Genomic DNA, 15,962 nt, shown 5'->3' on the forward strand with positions numbered 1-15,962 from the left:
AGCAACATCATCACCGTCATCACGCCGTCGTGCTGACGGAACTCTCCCGTGAAGCTCCGCTGGATCGGAGTTCGTGGGACGTCATCGAGCTGAACATGTGCTGAACTCGGAGGTGCCGTGCGTCCGGTACTTGGATCGGTCGGATCGTGAAGACGTTCGACTACATCAACCGCGTTCTCATAACGCTTCCACTTACGGTCTATGAGGGTACATGGACGATACTCTTTCCTCTCGTTGCTATGCATCACCATGATCTTGCATGTGCGTAGAATTTTTTTTTGAAATTACTACGTTCCCCAACAGCCATGTGATGATCAGGTGGGGCTCTGCTGGTGCAAGGCACATTTCTTTCTTCTGTGAGGCTCGTGTCAAATTCGGAGCTCCGCGATCCCCGAATGATGCCGACAGGTTTCTCGTGCGTCTTTTGACCCGAGGGTTCTCCATTGATCAGCCGCGGTGAAGTTGGAGTCGCTTGGTTGGGGCAAGTAAGAAGTGACAGCAGTGTTCCTCTTTTTGACAATGTGTGTGGATAGCCGGGTCAACCGAGGTGCCTTGTCTTGCGGGCTTGTTGTAACATTTTTGTTTGATTTTTTCGTGAATTAACCGGGCCAACTCTTTTTCTACATCTTGTAATGCATCGAGTCCTAAGGAACCGACTTCAGAATACAAAGTTGTACTGCTGGTATGCCACGGAATGTAAAAGTCGTTACACATGTAGCCATTATTCTCGTAGATCATCGGTTATAGAAATGAGTTTGGACGTTGATGGCGAGAAACTGAGAATTGCCAGCGGTGACAAGGAACTCATGGCCCATGCACTGGGCTCGCAGGGACCCCCATGGGAAAAAGACAGCTTCGTCGTCATATTGCGAAGAGGCCGTGGGTTCACCTTCCCACTGCTCGGGATTCCCAGGCCAGGTTCAGTGAACACGGCGCCTCGCCGCGGCAAAGCAGCACTATGCATTCCGTCATGTCGCGTAGCTCTCCTTCCCTCCTGGGGCCGGACGGGGCCTCTAGAACCATCTCCCATGAACCATCAGGCATGCAGACATACAGGCCCGACGAACGAGCGAATGCAGCTAACCAGCAAGCTGACGCCGCATCAATCGTTGCTTACAAGTTGAAGCCCCGCATCATCGGCCATGCCTTGGAAAGTTGGGCAGGCATGTGGGATGTGGCACCGCAATACGTTGATCGAGCAGAAGCAATCCATGTGGGCGGCAATAATAAGTTAACCAACGAGCGCTGACATGCGTGCCCATGCTAATCACTCGAGCAGTCCGGTTCGGGGTCCCAGCGAACGTCCAGTAGTTTCCCGTCTGCAAGGACTCGCCAGACGAGCGAGCGAGGGCCCTGCCACTGTCCATTACCATTTACCAGCAGCATAGTTTTTCAGCAGGAATGTGCTAGGATCAATCACTACACGCTGAAAATGAGCAGAGTTATATATACCTGAGTGTCGCCTTCGGTTGATCGAAGGTTATTACGTGCAACAAGAGAGAAGAAAAGCCACTCTCGTTTGGTTGCCGGCCGTAACGGTAAACGTCCACGTCTCGTCTCCGGGCGCGCGCCGCGGAGCGCATCCGGCCGATTCCCGGAATCCACCGGCCCGTGCCGCTCGTCAGGAGACGGCATATGCCGGGATTCCTTTTTTTTTACCCCCAAATTTGCACGCCTTGTCTTCTCCCACAGATCGCAGGTGGAATTATGCGTTCAGGTGGATAAGCTCTTGTATAATTCGCCATTTTCTACCGAAGGATGGTGAATTTAGGATGTTTTTTTTTTGATTGAGGGTGGATTATTTTCCTCGGTTCCGAGAAGAGTTTGAAGGTAACAAGAGGGCCGACAGGCAGAGAATCCCGGTTCGTCTTAAAACCCGTAGCATCCCCCGACCCGACCCGACCCGGCGACCCCAACCCAAAGCAGGGCATCGGCGCACGTGCTGCTCGCCTCCTCGCACGCACGCACGGACGGGGCAGAGCCGGCCGGTCAGCCAGCCGCCGCCGAGAAGCAGTTGGGGAGGCGAGTTAACACGAAAGCGAATCCTCTCGCTTTCGGCTCTTCATTCACTCACCACCGCCACCTTCCCCCTCCCCTCTGCCTCCCCCATTCCATTCCCCTGGGTTCGGTTTGGAATCCGGGGGAACGCCGGCGGACGAAGCCACGGGCGCACCGCACGGCATCCTCCCCCCTCCTCCGCAACTGCCAAACGTGCTCGCACACGCAGCCTCCCCGATCTGCCGACGACGCGCGGCTCCGTGCGCCCAAGGTCTGGTGTGCTTCTTCCTTCAGCTGATATTTTCCGTCCTCTTTTTTTATGCGAGCGTCTCGCTCTGGATGGGACGAACGGCGGAATGCGGGCGGTTCAGGTGGTTGATTCGTGGGAGGGATTTTCGGTTGGTTTGGCGGGGGGAGGTTGGCCGGCGTTAGGATTTGGGGGCGGACTGTGAATGATGGGTCTGGTGCTTCTTGTGTGTGAATCTGGCGGAGGCTGCCGGATCACGGTGTGTTTGTTGCTGATCCGGGCGTTCTGGGTGTTGGTTGGGCTTGTGGATTTCTGTACAGAAGGTGGGATTTCTGTACCAAGTGCTTAGTTGCGGCGAGGGAGGGGAAATTCTGATCTGCAGCTAGAACAGTTCTGTATGTAGCTGCTCGGCGTTTTCTGTATTTTCCTTGGCGTCAGTGGGATCATAAGATTTCCTTTTCTTTTATGTGCTAATGGATGATTTTTGGGAGCTCCAATTGCTGTTTTTTGGGATGGTTAGTTATTGCTTTGTTATGCCAACTACTGTGAATTGCTTGCTTCGTCATGTCAACTACTGTGAATTGCTTGCTTCGTCATGTCAACTACTGTGAATTGCTTGCTTCGTCATGCCAACTACTGCCAATGGCTTGCTTCGTTATGCCAACTACTGTGGATGGCTTAAGGGATAAAAAATCACTAGCTGATGTGTGGTGAAAGGATGGCTTCTTAGAGTGTAACAAGTATCGCGCAATGATGAATTGGAAAGTAATTTTCAAGAGAACATGAGGGCTGCGTTGGAGATTAGCTCATACATTTTGACGGGTAGGCGCAAACACTGCCGTAAAACTTCTATCTGCAAGCAGGAACTGAATATGTGTTGCAATTGTGCCCTGATTCAGTTCCTTTGTTCCAATTGACAGATCCGGTGAACTTCTCCTGTTGGCAAACTCCCCGACTTGGTACAAAGACTTCTGAAGTTGCAGTATTTGGCAGCACTATGAAACCCGATTGGTTCATTTTCTCCAAGCTTGATCATAACGGAGGATACCTGCACAAGTTTCCACTAGGCTCTCCAATATCGCATGATATCGGGTTAGGATTGATATCACAAGTTGGAGCTTTAGTCGAGAGTTCCTTTCAGCATCCGCGGCATTTAAACTCTGCAGGAAGTGGTGCAGTTCAGGAAGCATTCAGCTCCTTCAACAAGGTTGCTGGAGCTTTCTATTTCTGCCTTTCTAGAGCATCAAATCCCAAGATTTTACACAGGTTGTCCGCTGTTGCGGGCTCTGGTTCAAGAGCCTGTCGGGCACACATAAAGCAAGTGACCTCTTGCGTGCAGCACTTGGCTGGATTGCAAGTCAGAGAAGAGCATGCTATACAAATGCTCTTAGCCAAGCTTGCAAACGCAACGCTTGGGCGAGCGTGGAATGAGGTTGAGGAGCGTCATGCCTGTAACATTCTTATGCTGGCTGCCGCTAGTGTAATACCACCATTTGAAAACATGTAAGGTTCAAACCCCTGCTTTTTATAGAAAGGGAATACAATGCTCTATCGTGATATATCTTGTTGGATTGCTACTGCTTCCTTTCTCTGTCCTTTGCTCCTGTAGGCTATGCTTTTATTTCAGTTTTTGCTTTATTAACTGATCGTCATTATATGCATTGATAAGATCCCCAAAGATGCTTGCGGATTCAATGATGTTGGGAAAAGAAGGGGACCAAATCAGAGAACATGTTGATCAGCCTTATTTGGAAGAAAGGCGCCCAGGTTGTGCTCGTGTTGTTGTGCCAAGAACAATATTGCCGGAAGATCTGACAGAACCAAGAACTGGGATCAAGTTCCCTACTCTTCTTGAGGAGAATTCCAATCCAACCGCAGAGGTCCTTTTTCCTACTCTCTTTTGTGGATAATTGTGTCATGCACCATTTTCCTTCTTGCCAGTCAAATATTGTTTCCTTTCCTTTTGCCCTATTACATGCTCTGCTTCCAGTGCTGTGGCAATTATTTGGACACTTTTGTCTGTATCTTGTTATTTTGACAGTGTCGCAATGTTTTATACCAAATTTGTAATCTTAATATGGCCTTCAGCATTCCCTTTGACAACAAACAACTAAATTTACAGGTGCTTGTCGGGATGGGTTACAGAAATATGCGGATAATGAAGGTCAAAAACCTGAATCTTTATGCCTTTGGATTATGTGAGTAGGCAAAATTTCCCTGTGTGCTGCTATTACTTATGAACTGATAACAGACTGAGGTACTGCTTAAAGGTTGTTCGTTTGAGTTACTCATGTTGTATTCGACTATTCTTATAGATATACAACCAGATTCTATCTGCAAGAAGCTGGGTTCAAAGTATGCTTCTGTTCCAGTTGCCGAGCTGAAGGATCACCCGGATTTCTACGAAGATCTTCTAAGGTGTGAATGCTTTATTGATCATGTACATGTGTTTAAATTCTTTGTATGAAGATCTTTCCCATATTCTTGAGCTTACACAGCCTATTTACATGTAACACTTGTGTAAGCTGAGCTAGAGAAACGGTTCCATCTGGTAAAAAATCTGGAAATCGTCAAGAAAGATAGCCGTTTAACGTTTCTGTTCATAGAGAAACAGTTCCCAACCAATTCTTTCATGTCATTTTTGGGACTCCCTACCTGCTGTCAGTAGATTCCCTCTGTAGGGCGTACGAGTTTTGATGATGTGTAGGATTTTTCTTATTCCCTGATACTACATCAGAAACATTCATTTTCTTCCCCACCTGCAACTCATTTGCCTCTGTTGCTAATGAATTTTGCATTATACTTGCCCTGCTATGCAGGGAAAATATTCATATGACAGTCAGACTGGTAGTTAGCTACAATGGGCTTAGCATTAGTGCAGTGCGAGAGTAAGTAATCTTAAATTCTCATGCTAACAGTAGTATATTTTGATTCTTATTTATGGTTCAGAAGATATGGTCAATGCAAGATTGAAGTTAATTGTTTATTTGTATTAACAAACTTTTCAGTGCATTTGAGAAGTCTCTTGGCTTTCGACTGCAAAAGGTGCTTATTAATTCAGCAACTAGTTTAATATTTTTTGCTATCTGTATAGGCATAACAGAGTTTTTTTTTCTTACTTTATGATCAGATGAATCCTAATACCGATTACCATTGTTTGAAAACATTTGGATCTTACTTCAGGGAAGACATTCGAATACCTGCAGTAAGTTTCAGTCTCATCTGGTTAATATGATTTGGTGCGTTTAGGCATGTGATACTATAGTCGGCTTCACTGCAGGGTACAAAGATCGACTTCCGTCAAACATGTGATGGCCAGCTTATAACTGAAGGTTAGTACATACGTATATACTCCCTCCTTCCCAGAAATTAAGTCCTTCAAATTTTGTCTTAAAGTCGAACTAGTTCTTAAGTTTGACCAAAATTTATGAAAAGAAAAATCAGCATCTACATCACCAAATCAGTATCATTATGTCCATCATGATATATGCATAGTATATTTATGCTGTATAGTAAATGTTCATAGTATAATTGTTTCTTTTAGTACGATTTGAGTTGTTTTCCACCATAATATACATTAACAAGGAAATATGCTGCAGTTGATGGCAAACAAATCGGTGCTGTCCAGAGCAAAGATCTTTGCAGTAAGTGCATCTATATATTTTTCTGCAACAGAACTATAGATAATTTACTTAAAGCTAGAATTCTTATGTAGTCCGAGTTGTAATATTTTTTTCAATTAAACTCTGTCTTTACAAACAGGGGCTTTCTTCGATATGTATATCGGTGATCCGCCTGTTTCAGTGGAGACCAAACAAGACATCGCTCAGAATGTGGGTGGACTCATTAGAAGATGCTAGGGTAATGGCTAACTAAATAGCCGGCGGTTGGAATTATTTGATTCTTCTATTAGGGGGGAAAGAGCATATATATAGATACGGGAAACCAGGAGAAGATCGGTTGTATGTATAGTAGTGATAGATCTGTAACTTGTAAACTATAGACTGGCAGAACTTGTAACTTGCAGAGGCTTAGCATCTTCTCCTGGGCAAATGCCTCCATGATTTTCATATGGGTTGGCATTTTGCTGTTTCCTGGATTGTATCATGTACACTGATCCAGTTAGAAGTGTAGCAGAGAGCGTGTGTTTCCTGCATCATCAATATCAAAATAATGGCTTCGGCTTTTCTCCGACTGATATCCATGATGTGGTTTTTAAAACTGACCCTCCCATTTTCAGTAAGCCATGATGCGTTTTTTTTTAAAACCGATCCTCCCATTTTCAGTAAGCAAAGCTCTGGCGACAAGGGTAGATTGTCCTGAGCCTTTTTCCCTTTTTTACCTGTAACGTGCACCGGATTTGCGGTAGATAAGATCAAGTTGCCGGACGCCACTCTTTGCAGGCTTTTGTGCAGTAGCGTGCTGAACGCAACACCGGTGTCTGGTGATGAAACAACACTCGGCGGCCCTTTTCTGTTCTAGAACTTATTTTGTGCTTATGCACATAATAAAGTAGACATAGCATATCAGACGAATTCCATTGATTCCCGACCTATGTGGGCCAACTTGCCATTGATGCTATTTGACATTTATGAACATCTTGTTCTGAAATATCTTAAGGTTACGCCTCAGGCCTCACTGCTCTCCCTGGTTGGGGAACTGCAAAGCAAATCGGTACAATTTGTTTGTTTAGTTGCAACAGTACTACCCTACTGCAAACAGAGTAGCATGCATGTAGTTTCTAGGTGCAAGTAAAACCACCCCCATTGCCCCATTCATAGTCAGTTGGTTCAATATTTAAGCAATCTTAGTGGAAAGTAGGCACTGCTGAACATTAGGGTGTTTTCCTGATTGTTGGAACTCTAGACCGACCTCACCATGGCATTCCTGACTTGGAGAGGTTCTACGATGTAGAGTTCCTTCGACAACTTTACTTACCTTGGTAGAAAGTAGAAACGGTATTCATAACTCATCCTCCTATTTTCTCTTTTGGGCTTTCCGTTTGACATTTCATTTTTCTTTTTGCTTTTGTGTGTGAAAAGATCCAGATCTATTATAAAAGTTCATCAGAAGTACAAAAACATCTAGACCACCGAAGGAGCACTATCAGTACTGGACCTAGATAGTGTCCGTTCTGGTTGGTAGTGGTAGTGCCCGTTCGGTGGTGGTGAGTTGGAGGCATAGGAGACAACGGCGGTTAAATTAAGGAGAGTTTAATCACCCCCCCCCCCCCCCCAAGATGCATATTTCTTGTCATGGCAGTCTAAAAGTTCCACGCGAAAAAATGAGGATGTCTAAAATATTCACCCGACAACGTAGACACACGGCCCTACCCTAAACCCCACCAAACCCCCATACCCGACCAACTCTCCTGACCCCACTCTTTCCATCGTCGTTCTTCACGGCATGCCTTCCTCATGGCCCACTCCCCATTGTACGACCGTCTTTCTTCTTCCCCACCCGTCTCCCGCCGCATGGTTCTTGGATCGATGGAGTACGAAGGTTTACTAAGCACGGTGAGCTACGGCCGCAGAGTCCACAACGAGCCCGCAAAATCCACAGAAAAATAGATAGTAGGATCTAGTTTGTGAAACATCAGATCCAATAGGCGTGAACCACACCAAAGATATCCAAGAAGGAATCGAGGGGAAACCTTTTGTAGGATCAAAAGAGGGGTTGGGATTAAGTGGGATCGAACGATCAACAGGGGTGGGATCGGGGGAGGCGCCTCTCTAAGTCAAACCCTCTCCTACAACACGATTATACTTCTCCAATCAATAATTCTGAGAATTGAGTTAAGACTAAATAATTTCTAGTGATGCGACTAGACAGCTTTACCCGTTTCTAGTATTATTGCACTTAAAACTTGTCATAGTTCCACACAGTAAGCTCACAATTATCAACTCTGCATAAGAACGTAGTTCAATGTACAAATCAAAACGCCACAAACTTCGCTAAGTAGAGGTTTCAATGGCCTCCTCGGGTGTTTCCTTCTTCTTGTCTGGACCAGATATTAAAAATCCAGCACCAGCGGGAAGTAAGAGAAAAAATAACAACATTTGTCGTTGCTCCTGTTGCTCGAAGCTGCGAATTAAAAAGAAAACAAATACAAAATTTAAATGACAGAGAAGGACCGGGTTCCACTATCAGGAGAAAAGGGAACCGATCGAAAAACTACAGATGATGAATTCACTTACCGTTTCTCCTGTTCTAGCAAACTTAGAGTTGCTTCATGTGCCTTTTGCAAGTTCTCGCAATACTTCTCCAATGCTATCTCAAGACGGGTCTCGGGGGAGTGGGTGTAGTTTGAGCAAGAATGCTGTAAACAAACGAAAGTATTATTAAACTTTAATAAATTACTATATAAAAATAGGCATTCCATTCTGCTAGTTTGTCATGGCACATCTTGTACGCACAGTAATAACTGTTTTGCAAATATTTCACAGCTTAAGAAGTTGATTCAGCTAGACCCGAACAACGAACCGAAGCTGAAAGGAGGTATATGAAGGAGAAATAATCAGGAGGACGAAGAGATGACATTAAGAGGTACTACCTTTAGCACGTAATTTTGCAACAGCGCATAGTTAGATCACATCTATTAACAATAAATTTCGCGAATCACTGAAACCCTAGAGCAAGACAGAACATGGGGAATACATACATTACGGGGGGGGAGGAAAGATGGGATTACGTACGCACCTTGGATTCGATCCTCTGAGCACCACCGGAGAGGAACCGGCCTGGGCTCCGACGGAAGGAGCCTAGCCCTAGCGGGATTGATCGCCCAAGAACGCGGCCTGCGGCAGATCTGAGCAACAGCGAAGCCATCCTTGTGAACTCTTCTTCTTCCTTTACGGTGAAGGAGATCCGGGCGCGCGCTAGCTAGCTTCTCCGAATTAGAGCACGCACCGGGCGCTAGCTAGCTTCTCCAAATCACGGGCCGATTCGTGTCCTGTCTCCGAGTCCAACTACGAGTCTACGACCCTGATCCAACCCCTCTGTATCTCTGTATTACAAAGCGAGCTCAGCAGCCGGCTCATGGAGGTCGAGGCAACGACCGATCTGCATGAACCCAACCGCCGGTATGTTCCCCATGTTTCCGCCGCCGCCGATGCCTTTCTACCAGACGTCCCCAATGCAGCCGCCGCCGTTCTACTTCCATGCAGCAGTTCCCGTGCCGTCGTCCGCGGTGCCGGTGCGCTCTGTGTGGGCGTGGAACTTCAGGGAGGAATCTGACAAGCTCTGCCACCTGGCCTGGAACGCCCGGTACGTCGCCGTCGACGTGCACTACCCGGGCCTCGTCCACCACGCGGACCGGAACCACAACATCCTCACCGTGGAGGAGCGCTACGCCGTCGTGAAGGCCAACGTGGACGCGCTCAAGCCGCTCCAGGTCGGCATCGCGCTCCGCGACGGCCACGGCCGGCACCTCGGCGCGTGGGAGTTCAACCTCCGCGACTTCTGCCCCGTGTCCGACCCGCACGACGAGGGCTCCCTCGCGTACCTCACCGGCCGCGGCCTCGATGTGGACAGGCTCCGTGTCCGCGGCCTCAGCGCCAAGATGCTCAGGGAGAAGCTGCTGCGTTCCGGCCTGTTCGACCCTCGGTGTGCCGCGCGATCGTGGATCACCTACGCCGGGGCGTACCACATTGCGTACCTCCTCAAGATTGTCACCGGCGGCGCCCCGCTGCCGAAGGACATGGCCGGGTTCGTCGGCGCCGTTCGGCGTTACCTCGGCGACCAGGTCTACGACGTCGCGAGGATGGCGGCCGACTGCCCGGCCATGCCGCTGGGGCTGGAGCGCATCGCTGATCACCTCGGCTTCCATCCGCCGTTGGGGAGCCCTCGCCTCGCGGCTGCCGCCGGCGTGCACGCGCTGCAGGTCTTCATGCGGCTCAAGTACAGTGAGTTGGGCGGCGACGTGGAGAGACACCGAGGCCTGCTTCATGGCCTGCACCAGCACTACGTCGTCGACAATCTAAATTCCTGCAGCGTTGGACTGAAACAGTACTTCTGATCGAGTCTTTGAAACAAGGATTGGTCCCTCAAAAAAAGGAAAAAAGATTGTTCCCTCAAAAAAAAAGGAAAAAAAGAGAGAGGATTGGTCCGTCAAAAAAAAAGATTACTAATTTGGTACTGCCCATGTAATCATATATTGATAATAATAGGTTATACTCCCTCCATTCAAATTTAAAAAATAAGTGTCGTGCTTTTAGACTAAAACCCCGCCACTTACTTTTGAACGAAGAGAGTATATATAAAGGATTAGCAATTTAGTATTGCAGTTTTATAGGTCAAAGTATTTGATTATTTTAGTAAAGTTTCACTGTAATGCTGCTCATGCATGTAACCATATCAATAAGAAGTTATATAAAGATATCCAATTTTGTTGCTACACTAGCGTTCTATTAGCAATCTTTGCACTTACATTGTTGAGGAGTTATAGTAGCCTACATACATGCATCTTAAGGCATCTCCAATGCTAATCCGTAAACTAGACACCATATCCGCGGAGACGACCATCCAAAACTATGCACATACATTTTAAGCTGGATATCAATAAACTGAAGCGCATTCATTATATTTTGGTCATAAATTACGGACGCATGGAGTGCTTCCAACGCACGACCCAGTCAAAATCGGGGCAGACATGAAATTCGGTAGAGAGCTCCAATCCCAGAGAGCTTAGTGAATCAGGAATTAGTGTAAAATTGAAATACTTAATTAGTCTGAATGCGAGATAATTAATCAAGTGCTGTTAGGGACAGAGTAGTGGTAAGGATCGATCTACTATCTCACAGTAGCAATCAGTCTGATACAACGGGATTACAAGAATGGATCGATCGAAAGAAGAACTAGGGTTCGTGCCACCGCCACCGTTCGTGATCCACTGGATGGCGAGGGAGAGAGGAGCGTTCGCCTTAAGTAGTCGCGGTGGCTGGGCCGGGCTGGTTGTGCCACTCTGGGCCGAAGTAGAGCGGGTTGCTGCGTCGGGCGCGGCTGGGCCGGGCCCGTGTCTTGCTGGCCGGTGTGGTCGAGCCGTCAGGGGTGTTAACATCCCCTCCTCCTTGAGACGAGGCTTGCCCCCAAGCCTCCGCATGAGGGAAGTGTGCTTGGAGTGCTTGGCGATCCCCCCAGGTGATGTCGAGAGCTGCGCCCGCTGGCCATTGGACTTGGACTTGCTCGATCATGATCTCGTTCTTCTTGCGCCATCTTGTCTGAAGAATCTTGATCGGGATTGCTGTGTCGCCTGCAGTTGCTGGTAGTGTTGGAGATGCCGTGGTGCCTGGAAGGAGTGCTTGCCGAAGTTGGGACACATGGAAGACTGGGTGCACTGCTGCTTCAGGGGGAAGTTGCAGTTTGTAGGCGACATCATTGATCTTGCCGATGATCTTGAACGGGTCGTAGTACTTGTAACTGAGCTTGTGGTTTGCTCTTGGGGCCACCGAGGTTTGGATGTAAGGCTGCAGTTTGAGGAAGACGTGATCACCGACCTGGAATTGGCGAAAGGAATGCTTCTTGTTCGCCTGGTCTTGCATGATCTGGCGCGCCCGATGGAGTTGTTGTTGAATAAGGTCCTGCATCACTGCCCGCTCCTCGAGCCAAGTTTGCAAAGCTGGTACTGATGACGAGGTCGATGCCGTGATCCCCCAGTGCCGAGGTTCCCTTCCAAACATGGCCTTGAACAGCGTCATCCCGATGGCGGAGTGGTGTGATGAGTTGTACCAGAATTGCGCCAAAGGTACCCAAAAGCTCCATCTCTTCGGGCACGCTTGAACGAAGCAGCGCAGATAAGTTTCAATGCACTGGTTCACCCGCTCGGTTTGGCCGTCCGTCTGCGGATGATTCGCCGTGCTCATGCGCAGTTCTGTTCCTGCATATTTGAACAGTTCTTGCCAAAAATGGCTGGTGAAAACTGGGTCACGGTCAGATACAATAGCTCCCGGGAATCCGTGCAGCTTGTACAGCTGTTGCATGTAGAGGACGGTGTTGGGGAACGTAGCAGAAATTCAAAATTTTCCTACGTGTCACCAAGATCTATCTATGGAGAGACCAGCAACGAGGGGAAGGAGAGTGCATCTACATACCCTTGTAGATCGCTAAGCGGAAGCGTTCAAGTGAACGGGGTTGATGGAGTCGTACTCGTCGTGATCCAAATCACCGATGACCAAGTGCCGAACGGACGGCACCTCTGCGTTCAACACACGTACAGCCCGGTAACGTCTCCCATGCCTTGATCCAGCAAGGAGAGAGGGAGAGGTTGAGGAAGACTCCATCCAGCAGCAGCACAACGGCGTGGTGGTGATGGAGGAGCGTGGCAATCCTGCAGGGCTTCGCCAAGCACCACGGGAGAGGAGAAGTACTTGGGAGAGGGGAGAGGGCTGCACCAGAACATTGGTATGGCTGCCCTCCCACCCCCACATATATATAGGGGCAAGGGAGAGGGGGGGAGGCGCAGCCTTGGCCCTTCCTCCAAGGAAGGGTGCGGCTAGGAGGAGTCCCTCCTCCCCAAGGCACCTAGGAGGTGCCTTCCCCCTTTAGGACTCTTCCTTTCCTTATCTCTTGGCGCATGGGCCTCTTGGGGCTGGTGCCCTTGGCCCATATAGGCCAAGGCGCACACCCCTACAGCCCATGTGGCCCCCCGGGGCAGGTGGCCCCACCCGGTGGACACCCGGGACCCTTCCAGTGGTCCCGGTACAATACCGGTGACCCCGAAACTTGTCCGGTGACCAAAACAAGACTTCCCATATATAAATCTTTACCTCCGGACCATTCCGGAACTCCTCGTGACGTCCGGGATCTTATCCGGGACTCCGAACAACATTCGGTTACCACATACAAACTTCCTTTATAACCCTAGCGTCATCGAACCTTAAGTGTGTAGACCCTACGGGTTCGGGAGACATGCAGACATGACCGAGACGTTCTCCGGTCAATAACCAATAGCGGGATCTGGATACCCATGTTGGCTCCCACATGTTCCACGATGATCTCATCGGATGAACCACGATGTCAAGGACTCAATCAATCCCGTATACAATTCCCTTGTCTATCGGTATGATACTTGCCCGAGATTCGATCGTCGGTATCCCGATACCTTGTTCAATCTCGTTACCGGCAAGTCTCTTTACTCGTTCCATAACACATCATCCCGTGATCAACTCCTTGATCACATTGTGCACATTATGATGATGTCCTACCGAGTGGGCCCAGAGATACCTCTCCGTCACACGGAGTGACAAATCCCAGTCTCGATTCGTGCCAACCCAACAGACACTTTCGGAGATACCTGTAGTGTACCTTTATAGCCACCCAGTTACGTTGTGACGTTTGGCACACCCAAAGCATTCCTACGGTATCCGGGAGTTGCACAATCTCATGGTCTAAGGAAATGATACTTGACATTAGAAAAGCTTTAGCATACGAACTACACGATCTAGTGCTATGCTTAGGATTGGGTCTTGTCCATCACATCATTCTCCTAATGATGTGATCCCGTTATCAATGACATCCAATGTCCATGGTCAGGAAACCGTAACCATCTATTGATCAACGAGCTAGTCAACTAGAGGCTTACTAGGGACATGGTGTTGTCTATGTATCCACACATATATTTGAGTTTCCTATCAATACAATTCTAGCATGGATAATAAAAAATTATCATGAACAAGGAAATATAATAATAATCAATTTATTATTGCCTCTAGGGCATATTTCCAACAGTCTCCCACTTGCACTAGAGTCAATAATCTAGTTCACATCGCCAAGTGATTAACACTCACAGGTCACATCGCCATGTAACCAACATTCAAAGAGTTTACTAGAGTCAATAATCTAGTTCACATCACTATGTGATTAGCACTCAATGAGTTCTGGGTTTGATCATGTTGCTTGTGAGAGAGGTTTTAGTCAACGGGTCTGAATCTTTCAGATCCGTATGTACCTCGCAAATTTCTATGTCATCTTGTAGATGCAACTACTACGCTACATTTGGAGCTATTCCAAATAACTGTTCTACTTGGAGCTATTCTAAATTGTTGCTCCATTATACGTATCCGGTATCTCTACTCAGAGCTATCCGGATAGGTGTTAAGCTTGCATCGACGTAACCCTTTACGACGAACTCTTTTACCACCTCCATAATCGAGAAAATTCCTTAGTCCACTAGTTACTAAGGATAACTTTGACCGCTGTCTGTGATCCATTCTTAGATCACTCTTGTACCCCTTGACTGAATCATGGCAAGGCACATTTCAGGTGCGGTACACAGCATAGCATACTGTAGAGCCTACGTCTTAAGCATAGGGTACGACCTTCGTCCTTTCTCTCTATTCTACCGTGGTCGAGCTTTAAGTCTTAACTTCATACCTTACAACTCAGGCAAGAACTCCTTCTTTGACTGATCCATCTTGAACACCTTCAAGATCAAGTCAAGGTATGTGCTCATTTGAAAGTACTATTAAGCGTTTTGATCTATCCTTATAGATCTTGATGCTCAATGTTCAAGTAGCTTAATCCAGGCTTTCCATTGAAAAACACTTTCCAAATAACCCTATATGCTTTCCAGAAATTCTACGTCATTTCTGATCAACAATATGTCAACAACATATACTCATCAGAAATTCTATAGTGCTCCCACTCACTTCTTTGGAAATACAAGTTTCTCATAAACTTTGTATACACCCAAAATCTTTGATCATCTTATCAAAGCATACATTCCAACTCCGAGATGCTTACTCCAGTCCTTAGAAGGATTGCTGGAGCTTTGCATACTTATTAGCATCTTTCAGGATTAACAAAACCTTCCGGTTGTATCACATACAACCTTTCCTCAAGAAAATCGTTGAGAAAACAATGTTTTGACATCCTATCTGCAAGATTTCATAAATAATGCAGTAATCGCTAATATAATTCCTACAGACTCTTAGCATCGCTACGGGTGAGAAAGTCTCATCGTAGTCAACTCCTTGAACTTGTCGGAAAACATCTTAACGACAAGTCGAGCTTTCTTAATGGTGATACTTACCATCATTGTCCGTCTTCCTTTTAAAATCCATATGTACCTAACAGCCTTACGACCATCAAGTAATTCTTCCAAAGTCTACACTTTGTTTTCATATATGGATCCTCTCTCGGATTATATGGCCTCGAGCCATTTATCGGAATCCAGGCCCACCATCGCTTCTCCACAGCTCGTAGGTTCATTGTTGTCTAGCAACATGACTTCCAAGACAGGATTACGTACCATTCTGAAGTAGTATGCATCCTTGTCGTCCTACGAGGTTTGGGAGTGACTTGATCCGAAGTCTCATGATCAATATCATAAGCTTCCACTTAAATTGGTGTAGGTGCCACAGGAACAACTCTTTGTGCCCTGCTATACACTAATTGAAGTGACGGTTCAATAACCTCATCAAGTCTCCACCATCCTCCCACTCAATTCTTTCAAGAGAAACTTTTCCTCGAGAAAGGACCCGATTCTAGAAACAATCCCTTATTGCTTTCGAATCTGAGACAGGAGGTACACCCAACTGTTTTGGGTGTCCTATGAAGATGCATTTATCCGCTTTGGGTTCGAGCTTATCGGCCTGAAACTTTTTCACATAAGCGTCGCAGCCCCAAACTTTTAAGAAATGACAGCTTAGGTTTCTCTAAACCATAGTTCATACGGTGTCATCTCATCGGAATTACGTGGTGCCCCTTTTAAAGTGAATGT

The 15,962-nt window shown here is 47.2% G+C and overlaps 3 protein-coding genes across 4 annotated transcripts; 2 read left to right on the top strand and 1 right to left on the bottom strand.

Moving 5' to 3' along the window:
- The first annotated feature begins 1,909 nt into the window (after positions 1-1,909).
- On the top strand, positions 1,910-6,445 carry LOC125514921 (fatty-acid-binding protein 2). 2 transcript variants are annotated; one of them, XM_048680295.2, is made up of 11 exons: positions 1,910-2,269; positions 3,166-3,748; positions 3,915-4,125; positions 4,368-4,443; positions 4,561-4,663; positions 5,065-5,133; positions 5,254-5,290; positions 5,376-5,450; positions 5,526-5,577; positions 5,845-5,889; positions 6,008-6,445. In XM_048680295.2, exons 2-11 carry the CDS (start codon positions 3,243-3,245, stop codon positions 6,103-6,105), a joined length of 1,272 nt encoding a protein of 423 aa, XP_048536252.2. In that variant the 5' UTR covers positions 1,910-2,269; positions 3,166-3,242; the 3' UTR covers positions 6,106-6,445. The 2 variants fall into 2 exon arrangements, with proteins under 2 accessions (XP_048536252.2, XP_048536251.2); XM_048680294.2 differs by lacking the exon at positions 1,910-2,269 and adding an exon at positions 2,276-3,067.
- Positions 6,446-8,199: 1,754 nt separating this feature from the next.
- On the bottom strand, positions 8,200-9,084 carry LOC147966248 (uncharacterized). Its single transcript, XM_087527161.1, has 3 exons — positions 8,945-9,084; positions 8,443-8,564; positions 8,200-8,329 (listed from the first exon to the last, which is right to left on the bottom strand). The coding sequence occupies exons 1-3, from the start codon at positions 9,071-9,073 to the stop codon at positions 8,200-8,202; spliced, it is 381 nt and encodes a 126-aa protein (XP_087383287.1). The 5' UTR covers positions 9,074-9,084.
- A 216-nt stretch (positions 9,085-9,300) lies between these two features.
- LOC125516910 (putative CCR4-associated factor 1 homolog 11) lies at positions 9,301-10,489 on the top strand. The gene has a single exon (XM_048682175.2). The coding sequence runs from the start codon at positions 9,312-9,314 to the stop codon at positions 10,260-10,262; it is 951 nt and encodes a 316-aa protein (XP_048538132.1). The 5' UTR covers positions 9,301-9,311; the 3' UTR covers positions 10,263-10,489.
- Positions 10,490-15,962: the final 5,473 nt, after the last annotated feature.

The sequence above is a fragment of the Triticum urartu genome, chromosome 6A (assembly GCF_056163025.1).
Source record: "Triticum urartu cultivar PI428250 chromosome 6A, HENAU_Tu73, whole genome shotgun sequence".
Lineage (NCBI taxonomy): Eukaryota > Viridiplantae > Streptophyta > Magnoliopsida > Poales > Poaceae > Triticum > Triticum urartu.